The sequence below is a fragment of the Osmerus eperlanus genome, chromosome 11 (assembly GCF_963692335.1).
Source record: "Osmerus eperlanus chromosome 11, fOsmEpe2.1, whole genome shotgun sequence".
Classification (NCBI taxonomy): Eukaryota; Metazoa; Chordata; class Actinopteri; order Osmeriformes; family Osmeridae; genus Osmerus; species Osmerus eperlanus.
The window spans coordinates 4,678,176-4,689,813 of NC_085028.1; the positions used below are offsets into that span (position 1 = coordinate 4,678,176).

The following is an 11,638-nucleotide window of genomic DNA, read 5'->3' on the forward strand; positions in this document are numbered from 1 at the left end:
TGCACCCACAATCATACCTTAATCATTCCATTTAAATAAGATAAATTGGAGCTATTCCGAGATGTGCTTCCTCTTTGATTTCTGCTATTATTGATTCTGCTGTACTTGTTCGACTGAATGTCTCAATGACCATCAATGCATCCTGATATGTTGTAAACTATGAACTTCTAGGATTTGATGAAGACAGTGTTTCCTTGACAACCCAGGGGCTTACTTACAGGCTGTGTGATCATGTCACAGCGCAATTACAAATGCATGTTCATCCTACGGTCATGTAAGACAGGTACATGCATATATACACACGTACGATCTAGTCTTCATTAGAAGCGAATGAACAACACACAGGACAAGTCATGTTTTCTGCCACAGCGCTTGAAGGTGTCACCGACATCATTGTGGTAGACCGGTGCCATCCATCATCCATCATCCCTCATCTCTCATCCTTTAACTAACCCCCCCCCCCAAATCCTCCTCATCTGTCTGTTCATTGAGCTTAGGAATCACATGCTGGGGAACATGCTGACATTACATTAGCCTGTAATAGCATGAACATTTGGAGAGAGAAAAAAAAGCTATGGGCAGCGATAGATAGATGAGAAAATGAGTCTAAATAGCCTTCTGATAGGGACCCTGAAAGTGTTCCCTTGAAGACGCCACAGCAAAGATCCTTGTATACATCTCCATTTTATTTGAGTTTATACAGAAAATGAAGACTGGCTGGGGGTGGGGGTAATAATCTGACAGTACTGACATGTGTTATAATGACAGGCACTGTCAACTATTCAGTACTCGGTTCAGCACAGAGATGTTGACAGAACAAAATTCCTCAAGAGCTACAAGGTTAAGGCACTCTGGATTATGACTGTCTGTACAGAGGTCTGTGTGTGTTCTTGTGACTCCATTATGTTTTCATCAATGCTAGACACTGCACAGTGAGACACTGCAGTCTCGCAACTGCAGTGTCTCATAATAAAAGACCACTGATGTCTTGCGGAGAAAAAGTGCTCTTGTGTAACAGTTTTGTGCTAGACAGAGCTGATAACTGCTTTAGAATGTTTGCAGACGACAAACTAATGTGGCCCAAGGGCAAGGAGAATGAAGATTATACAATAAACAACTTGGAACTGACTTCAATGTAAGTATGTATCTGTGTGTGTGCGTGCATCTTAACTGTTTCCTGGGATCCCATTACTGTAATTGATACCCTTATGCAAGCTAGTATTCCTGGAGACAACATACACCTGCGTGTGTGTAAACGCTGCTGTTATTTTTGGTGAACTCATGACAAATGTAAAGTGCTTGTCAGGTGTGGTTCTGTGTGGTCTTTACAGTGTTCAGAATGCATACCGAGCACACATCTAAAGCTCCCTGTGTCCTGCTAAGCGTGGTCGAGATGAGCAGTCTGCATGTCTGAGTCACCACATTAGTTATTGGAAAGACAATGAGAGAAAGAACCAGAGAGCGAGAGAGGCAGAGAAAGAGAGGCAGAGAGAGAGGGAGAGCTAGAGCGAAAGAGAGAGAGATTGAGGGAGAGGGAGAGCAAGAGAGAAAGAGAGAGAAAGAAGGAGAGCGAGAGAGAGAGAGAGAGAGAGAGAGAGAGAGAGAGAGAGAGAGAGAGAGAGAGAGAGAGAGAGAGAGAGAGGAGGTGGTGAGAGTGAGATTGAGGAATACAGAGAAAATCTGAAGATATGTGGAAGAGAGAAAGAGAGGTGGAGAGGGATAAGAAATGGAAGGAATACAAAGACAGACAGCGAGGCGTCAAAAAGTTTCTGTCACGCCGACACACACCATCACAGCACATGGAGCAGAGTCCGGTGGAAACGGCTTCAGATGACGGGGAGGAAGTAAGGGGGGGAGAAAAGGGAGACAGAACGCTGACAGGAGGTAAAAGGGGATTAAATCCGGGCGGGAGTTGTAGGATATCAAAGAGGGGAGCGTATGGGCTGAGGCACTGCTGAGGCGAGGAGGAGTGGAGGAAGTAGTTTGAAGCTTGATCCACCTTCTGAGCTACTCTGAGATCAGTGATTATGTCATTTGGGTGGAGATGGAGGGGGGGGAGAGGTGGAGGTGGGGGGCGGGGGGGCAGGGATGGAGCAAAAAGTGCTTAATCATCATGAGCCAGAGCATAAGCATGTTACATGTTGTTCTTTGCACAGGCTATGCTTACTACAGTAGTGTGTGTTTGTGTGTGTGTGTGTGTGTGTGTAGGAAAAACTGGTCTGAAAGGTCTAGTTACATATAAAGTAAAAACATTGAGATATTTGATATATTTTAAACAAACTAACACAAAAACAAACACACACTCACACACCAAGTTGCCCATGCTCCCCTGATTCTAGTCTCAACAGTGGTCCTCATTATAGCAACAAATTACATATGAATCTATACTACTTCTATGCATCATTCATAAGGGACCACATTAGATAGCATTAGAAGGACACTCGCACCATGTTGTACAAAACACCATTTCCACAGCCTTAAAAATAGAAATAGAAAAACCTCTTTCCCCATCAGAGCACTCATTAGTGCTTGAAACTAACTCCTACATGACTCACTCTGATACTACTGAGCATTAGTCAGACCAGCCCTTCCATCTTCCAGGTTGGATTCCCATGTATTTTATATGGTTTCACAAGAGTACTTAGCTGCAAAGGTCATACTGTCCAGGATCAGCCACAGAGATGGTACAAAACACATTTGAAAAAGTAATTCGAATTGTAGTTGAATAAAATTGAATTGTGATGAAAATTACAATTACACCCCCTACCATCAAAATGATACACTTGATACAAAACATTCAATCTAACTTCCACTTCAGCATTGAGAACGCTCACAGGCGTTGCAAGGTCAGTCCGTACAGCATGCAAAACAGTCTTTCAGAATGAACAATAATACCATCGCTGTGATTTTCCAGATTTTGCATCTTCCTCCATTTAAAAAACCCATATCCTCCAGTATGTCGCGCCTTGCTTCAGAGTGTTTCTCTAAGTCGTCAGGCACCCTCAACCCTAACCCTTCCAGTTCTTAGGTTCACTAACTCATCAGGAGACAGAAACATAAGAGGATGGAAAAAATCTCATTACAAAGACGATTTAGCTCGTCTGCGTGGTTCAGTGAGGAAGCAGATTGCATTTCAGTACTTCATTAATAAAAGAGTCTGCATACAATGGCAGAATGATGGCTCTATTGTCTCCCAGCTTGGGAGAGTGTGTGGTACTTTTTAGCACCAGCAAAAAAAAACATCACCTCATTAAAGTGCTACTGTAAGCTGCACTTTGCAATAAATAAATTTGGCAGTGTAGACATTTTGATGGAAATTGTCTCCCTTTGACCTGAATGTGACCGTGTTGCTGTCAGAACTATAAAACCAGAGTGTGGTCAGTTGCTAAACCAGCTGAGTGAATCCAGTCAAACCTGGTCCATATCCACAAGTAACCTTCAAAAAGACCATGGAATACAAGCAATCGACAAGAGTTGAAGAATCTATTTCTCTGACTTGAGCGAGTGATTTAACAAAAGTTGAGAATGGGAGAGGTGGGACGTGAGTGAAGGAGAAGTGGTCTTGACTGGGTAACAGAGGTAACAGGCCTAACTGGCCAGGTTACAGTTCGCTCCTCCCCAAAGAATGGCAGAAAACGAGAGGTGGTTTATTCACAGAATGAGAGAAAGAGAGTAAAAACCTGGAAAGGCCAGAGAGAAAGGAGAGAGGTACATTACAGCCTCTAAAAATACTTCTCTCACCGTGGTCAAATTCAATAATGTTACTTTTTAATGGCTTAAAGCAACAGCTTTGAACTCTCGTCTTCTGAAGAACCAGATAGACCGGCACCTGGTCAGAAAAACTTGTCTTATTACCCACCCTCTAGTCTTACCAATTGCTACCTCTAAAGTCAACACTCTATTTTGGGACTTTTCAACATCTTGATTCTTCATTTTCAATCATGCTAAGCCTGGAGTCATTTGGGGTAAAGAGCACCTTTGAGAGTACTTAACTTGACAGAAGACAAGTTAATTTTGGAGACCTGGGTGGGTGAAAACACCAGAACATCTCCTCTCAGGTGTTTGCATCCAAGTCCTCCCAAAGACATATCTGAAGCTCCACACAAAGTCCTCTTCCTTATCCATCTCTAAATAATCAAGTTACGCAAAAGATCGGTTCAAAAGAATCGCACAATATCATAAACTACCATTTGGGGTTTAAGCCTTTTTCCCTCAGAATTTAACAATTAACGGTGTAGATAATGCATAATCATGAGTTACATTTCAATTTGTATTCTTATTTTTTATTAATTTTTATTAATTTTATCACTTGTATTATTGTTTTTATTGATTTTATGTAAAGAACATTGAGCTGCAATTCTTGTATGAAATGTGCTATATAATTACAGTCTTCTTATTATTATTATAATCATTATCACACAAACAAAAGACAATGAATCCCTAACAGATTAATCAACGCGTCAACGTATGGTATGCTGATATCCTCCCACAGAGCTGCGTCAAGAAGGAGTTGCTAACCCCTGCTAGCCACTAACTGCTAATGAGAAGCTGTTTGTCATTAGCCCTTCTTAGCATCAGCTCTGTTTTCCAATCACACAAACAGCGAGAGGCTAATTAATCACAACATATTAGCTAGACTTTGTTTACTCATATTCATTCAGCGCTCTTTGTTGTGACACTGAATGAATAGGGATCTTTGCTAAAACTATAAAATTCTGAATCCCATGGCTGCTTATGGACATGTTTTTTTTCTTCCCCAGAATTAATTTAGAAAAAAATATGAATACTGTAAACCTTGAACCATAAATTAGATGGTAAGTTTTACATTTGGTGCAAACCACAAGATGAAGAAACAAATAGTACAACACTAAAGACTTATACTGTAAATAATTTCACGTAAATAAGTGAAATCAGTGAATCAGATAAATGATCTAAACAATAATCAGTTCACACTGGCATAGTGACAAAACTTGACACACACACACACACAAACACACCCACAGTGTGCAGTTAATCAAAAACAGTCCAGATTATTACGGTATTTTACAATTGCTATGACCATTTTTTCAATACTTTTAACAAGTTTCCTAAACTCTTGACACAGTTAGCACAACATCCGTCTGTGTAGGCTATACAATTAACACATTTCTTGTTGTTTTGACACAAAATGCATAGAGTAAACACAAATTTAAAATGCTTGAAATCTTTTACACACAAGCTCAACCAAGACCAAAACAGTCGATTTTTACTGCCCAATTTACCAATGCTTTCACACTGTATGTCAGAACAGATAACATCATGTTCAAAACCCAACTTATTGGCTAAAGTCAAAGTCAACAGCTGTTCATATTGTGAATTGAAACACAAATATATCCCCTGTATTTTATTCCATTGCTACCATAAACAGCTGGTTGAAGTTATGCAAACAAATCACAGCTGATTCCCAACTAGGAAACACTCAGGTGTTGAGGTTCTTTCAATTGCGTGACCATATGGTATATAAAGAGGACCTTTTTGGGCTGATCTTGTGTGGAAAAAGAACAACATTGAGCAACACGAAGAAAGTAAGAATTATGCCTGCACGAGGGAGAGGAAGACAAGTACCAGGACAAGGGAGAGGAGTGGGACAAGGGCGAGGAGTTAGAATGTGTGGTGGCGCTCAAAGAAGGGCCAAAGCCCGGGTAACTGATGAAATACTGTAAATGGCAGCTATATTGCATATTTCGGTTATCTTGCAGTAATGTCCTGTTGCAAATAAAGCCTTTACTGCAGCAATTCTCTGTCTTCTTTTTTCAGAAACCGTACATTTTATAAAGCTACTCTGAGATGGGTCATTCATTTTTTGTACTGAATTTCTGCAGCAAAGGAAACAAAATGCATGCATTTACAAAACTGTAGAATTTTTTTTAGAGAGGCTTCAAAAGAAACTGCATTGCAAAACACAATCTATGATCCATATACTGTGAAACCTGACACAAATAAAATAAGCCGTTTCTGTAATTCCATGTTTTTATGACATTGTGCTATGATTGACTAAATGTTCCTGTTGAAAGAGAACGTGTGTTACTGTTTTGGTAGACATGGTGTCATGTTTAGTGTATTTTTGTGTCATGAAAATGAGTGTTTGAGTTTAGTTTACAATGTGTGATTTTGAGCATGACAGTGTTAAGGAGTTAAGGAAACATGTTAGAAGTATTGGAAAATTTGTCATAGCGATTGTAAAATACTGTAATGCACTGCATGCAGCAAGCCTGCTTGTGTGTGTATATGTGCAGGTCGTGTCTTGCTGTGTGTGTGTGTGTGCAGGTCTTGTCTTGCTGTGTTTGTGTGTGCAGGTCAACTACATATTACACATGGATGTGATATATTGCATGTTATTATAAAATGAGAAAAGAAACATTGTGTGCCTGTGTGTATGTGTGTATGTGTGTGTGGCTATTACAGAACCTCATTAGCAACCAATAAGAGCCGAACCTGTGTCAAGTTATGTAACCCTATGTACCACTTACCGACTGACCCTAATTCTGGACCACTTTAAAAAGAGAACTGTATAAACTAGCTCTCTCCAAAAACACCTGGCGGGCAGAATACAATAATAAGCACTTCAGCTGGTTTAAAGGGATTGCCTTATCCACTGGTACTGTTTTAAAGTTCACATTGCCACTTGAAACGTCTATTTGAATTTCATAGCTGTATTGGGCTGATCTGTAAATTATATAGTAGGTCTTGCAACACAGTGAATGTGTCACAACATTTGAGCATTTTCAACCAGGTTTTTTTTGCTGTTTTTTGGGGTGGACATTCATTGGTCATTTGTCTTTGAGAGTGTGCACCATCGACACACCAGTGACAGCTCAGTCGTTCTGACAAACTGTCACCATATTTTTAGTCGGTGTGTTACAGCTTTCAGTTGAAGCAAAGCACATCAGCTCTGGTGAGAGATGTCATTCTGACAGTCTGGAGATTGACAGTCAGGTGCAGTGACAGAATCACTGTTGACTGGATACAGTTCAGTGGTCAAGTCACACACAAGCACACACTTAGTACATAAAGAAACACACACACACAGATGATTTGTAACGCTTTAAACATACGCAAAACCTGCAATGGTGTTAGCTACTCAGCAAATTGCTACGTCTCTCCTGATCAATGATTTTTTAGTCTATTGGATTTACAGTGAGATAGCCTCAAACACTAAGTACCCATCAACAACTGTTCCCAGCGAAGCAAAAGCATGTGAATCATCATAATGACTTCTGGTGCATTCTCTGTGTGTGGGAGGCTTAGTAATGAGAGCAAATAATAGGTTAGAAATATGGCTCTGAGTGTATATACTGTAAGTGTGTGTGTGTGTAGTCCTCAGAGTCCATTAAAGTCCTGCATGTTTTACATGTTTCCCTGCTCCAGCACACCTGATTCTTATGAATGGTCATTACCAGGCTTCCACAGAGCTTTATAACAAACCATTCATTTGACCAGGACTGAACACCCCTGATGTTAAGTATTGGCAGTGTGTGTTATGGCAGCGTGCAACTCTCCGGCAGTTTGTCCATCGGTAGGTCAGCACCTCGGTACAGAGCGTGTGTACGTCAGCACGTGTGTGCGTGTGTGTGCGTGACGGATGTCCGTCAGACCTACCTTGGGAGAGATGCAGAGACTGCCGGTGTGATTAATGAGGCGTGAGCCGTCACCGTGCAAGGCCTTCTCACTCAGCTCACAGGGCGGGGGGGGGGGGGTCTCACTTTAGCTAATTACTGACTAACTGTCACTGTCACGCCCCAGCTGTGCCTTCCAGAGTCGTCCCCAACCATACCAAAGACAGAGACGGGATGGGAGAGAGAGAGAGAGAGAGAGAGAGAGAGAGAGAGAGAGAGAGAGAGAGAGAGAGAGAGAGAGAGAGAGAGAGAGAAGAGAGAGAGAGAGAGAGAGAAAGAGAGAGGAAGTGAGAAAGAAAAAGATAAAACAAGATAAAAGAGAGACAGAAAGAGGAGCGTCTGGTAGACAGAGGGCAACTACTGAGGTAAAGAAGTCCGAGGTAGAAAGGGGAGGGGGGGGGGGGGGGTAGAGATGTGTGGGTGTTGTCTCGTGTGTATAAAACATGTATGTTTTAGTAACAAGGTCAGCAATTCTCCATCACATCTATAGGTCCTACCAATGACACCTGACTCGAAAAGATACCACATTCAACCCCTGAGTCAGTGTGTATGTGTGTGTGATTGGCTGTCAGTCTCTCCAGAGCCCGAGGACAAACACCAGTCAGCCTGCATTCTCTTTCAGCCACCTCATCAGCACTCCACCTCCCCCTCTCTCCCTTCCCTCTCTCCCCCCTCCCTCTCTCTTCACTGTAGGGTGGCCATTACAGTCTCTACCCTCAGGCCACACCACAGTCTCCACACACACACACACACACAGATGCAGCCATCTAACTGGTGGGACTACATCAGAGCCAGGCCAGGCCAGACAGGGTGGGCTCCAACCCCAGACCCTGCTGGGAGCCTGGCGGGAGGCACCAGAGCTGAGCTGTCAGGTCTGGAGGGGCTAGCCAACAGCCTCCAGCAAGCACCTTCCCACAGGGTCTGGCAACCCACAGGATTTGGCAACCCACCGGGGTAGCTGGGATGGTCAACTGGCTGGATTCAGTTTGACTTTAAGACACTGACTGAAATGTAAGTGGGTTTTAACCAGTAGAAATTATAAGTACAGAGAAATCATAAAGAATAAGACAAATCTAGGAGTTTGTGTTTGTTCTGTAAATTCCCCTTCCAAATTGCTTATATAATTTCCTTTTTCCTATGTGTTGCCAGATGCCAAGTTCACCCATTACAATTAACTTTGATATTTCATGGCCAATTCCGCCTAGTTGGTATGTTCCTCTCCCAACCGCCTGACTGAGGACTGGACCATACCTGCGTAGGGGACGGGGGCGTCCTTGTCCAGGGCCACCAGGGGGGGGTCCAGCAGCACAACGTCAGTGTTCTCTGTGATCACACCGTGGTAGGACGTCTCGATCCACGGCTTGTGTTTGTTCACTGGAGGACAGAGGGAGAGAGGGGAGGAGAGAGGGGAGTAGAGAGGGAGAGAGGGGAGGAGAGAGGGAGAGAGGGGAGGAGAGAGGGAGAGAGGAGGGAGAGAGAGGGGAGGAGAGAGGGGAGGACAGAGGGAGAGAGGGGAGGAGAGAGGGGAGTAGAGGGGGAGAGAGGGGAGGAGAGAGGGAGAGAGGGAGGAGAGAGGGGGAGGAGAGAGGGGAGGAGAGAGGGGAGGAGAGAGGGAGACATCAGTCTGGCATTTGGTCTTTGACACTTTAATCTACATATGATGACAGTTCAAATCAAATGTTTGAAATGAAATGAGAACTTATTATTGGTTCACTCTCTCCTCAATACCTCTATTCAACTGCCTTCATCGTGCTTTAACTGCCACAGCCTAAAAAAATCCTCACTCTGTGGTCAAGACTTCCAGCCATAGCTACAGACACAGTACAGCTACAGCAAACACACACACACACACACACTTCCCTTCTCTTGGCAGAGCTCCCCCCGTTTCCATTTTTCACAGGGAGACCTACTCATTGTGCTAATCTATTCTCTCCCCTCCCCTCCCCTCCCCACCCCCTCTTTCTCTTTGTCCTTTCCCTCCCAAACGCTCCCTGCAGGTCTCAGAGCACTCAGCCAGGCTTGATCAATGACCACCGCCGAGTTGACAGCAGAGAACCCCTCCCTGAGCCAAAACAAAGTTCAGGAGCGGCGGGAACGATTAGCGGGGCATAATTGAGAGGACCCCCTCGGGCCTGCGTGCTGAGGTACGACAGCGCGCTCGCTGCGCTAGCATCTCTCAATCAAAGGCAAAACAGCCATTTTCTTTCTAAACTCCTTTTCATTGAATCAGTCCTCGCGCTGACTCGGCGATGGCGAGAAAATGCCCAGATGACCTCCAGCGCTTGGCGGGAGAGTGCTGAGGACAACAAAGCAGAGGGCAGGTTGTGCGGTTTGCAAAGCGTAAAAGCTGCAAAATCAAGCGTTTCCTTTTAGTTTATGTCAGTTTTAATGGTCACAATTAGCTAGCACTGAGTTCCCTTTGTTGACAAAAGGCACTTTTTGCTACAGAAACGTAATTTCCATCTAAACCGTGCAACGGAACGTAAATAAAAATACAAGCAACTCAATCTCTACCAAGACTAAACTTTTGACATCGACGTTGTCTATGTAGTCCAATTATTGACGGATCCTTAGGGGGGCAAAAATAATAATAATAATAAGAAGAAGATATATGTGAGAGAACAATGGTTGAACAATGGTTGTGCTCGCCGAAGGCGTGAGCACACCCAATTATGAAAAGCTCTTTTCGGCAACAATAGCAAGAGGCAAAACTACAACTAACCATTTGTGGCTATACTCCAATGTGAGCAACTAGTACCATTTCATGAATTAGCAAAATTTAATTTGTAGTTTGAAAGGTTGCTGTTTCTCAGTGGTTAGGGCTTAAGGTTTGGGGTTTGTTTGCACCTCAATGTTCAGTTTTCTGAACCCACTGCAGCTACGACAACCCGTTGACCTCCAAATCCTAACCAGAAAAGCTTCCATGGTTTAGCATAGCATAGCATGTCAGGCACAGGTTGAAGTACCTGTGTACAGATTCACTCTTCGGTCTTTGAGGTACACCGTGAGTGTGACCCACTTAGTTCACTGTTGCAGATATTTAATAATTGCCATTTTGCTGAATGGTTTTGGGAAACCCTGAAGTGATTAGTCATGAAGCAGGTTTAATCTACTATATTATAAATTGGTTTTGGAAAGAATCGAGACCAGATTGAGTTTCCGACTAGCTCAGTTTAGAAACCTTCTGTATCCTGCACGGCCCAGAAGGATTGTGGGATAGCCATCAGTTCACTTTCTCAGTTCATTACCTACTTCCATTTTCAATTAACTCAACAGACACACAACACCTCTTAATACACTGACAATCCCCATTCTCATTTTCAAAGCCGATATCCTCTTTGCATTGACCTGCTCAATACCAGTACAACAGGAGACGGAGGGAATCTTCTCATCAGTCATCACCATTCAGCCCAACGCCGCCGCTGGCCTGGGTTAATGACATCACCAGCTCTCACCGATCTCCAAGTGTGGGCTGTAATGGTTTCTCCCCAGGACTGATGAGGTCATTAGTGCATCGACACCCCCATCCTGTAATCGCAGCGCACACAGTCTACAACATCCGCTCCCCCCCCCTCCCCCAACCCCACGCCACCTCGACTATGTCATCACGCCCCCATCCTCTGATTGAGAGGTTTACCCTGATAAGGAGTACCGTGTTGACCCGCTCCTAATGGAATGCGACCTAGACTGTTTGTTGACAGCCTGAGACTTCCCTGAGGCATGAGCCTGACGAGACCAGAAGACAGATGGATATCCTGCTGTCTTCTGGCAAAATAATGCAGGCTACCTGGAAACAGGGGGAAAGAAGGAATGAACACACCTCCCTCCCCCCACTCCCCAGGGGAGCCATTTCAGCCGCTTAGCACGATCGAATCCACGCCCGCTAACGCGGTAATGCCCCAGCACTAAGTGATTAACCACGCACTAAAACATGGCGCTTGAATCAAAACTAAACACAGTTAATCTATTGATCAATAGTATAG

General features: G+C 43.7%; 1 protein-coding gene across 1 annotated transcript in view; it reads right to left on the reverse strand.

The window, feature by feature from the left end:
- Positions 1-9,569, reverse strand: part of LOC134029330 (calsyntenin-2-like) — an 87,357-nt gene extending 77,788 nt beyond the window's left edge. Inside the window, 2 exon segments of the mRNA XM_062473416.1 lie at positions 8,907-9,029; positions 9,566-9,569. Coding sequence (XP_062329400.1) covers positions 8,907-9,029; positions 9,566-9,569 — 127 coding nt within the window.
- Positions 9,570-11,638: the final 2,069 nt, after the last annotated feature.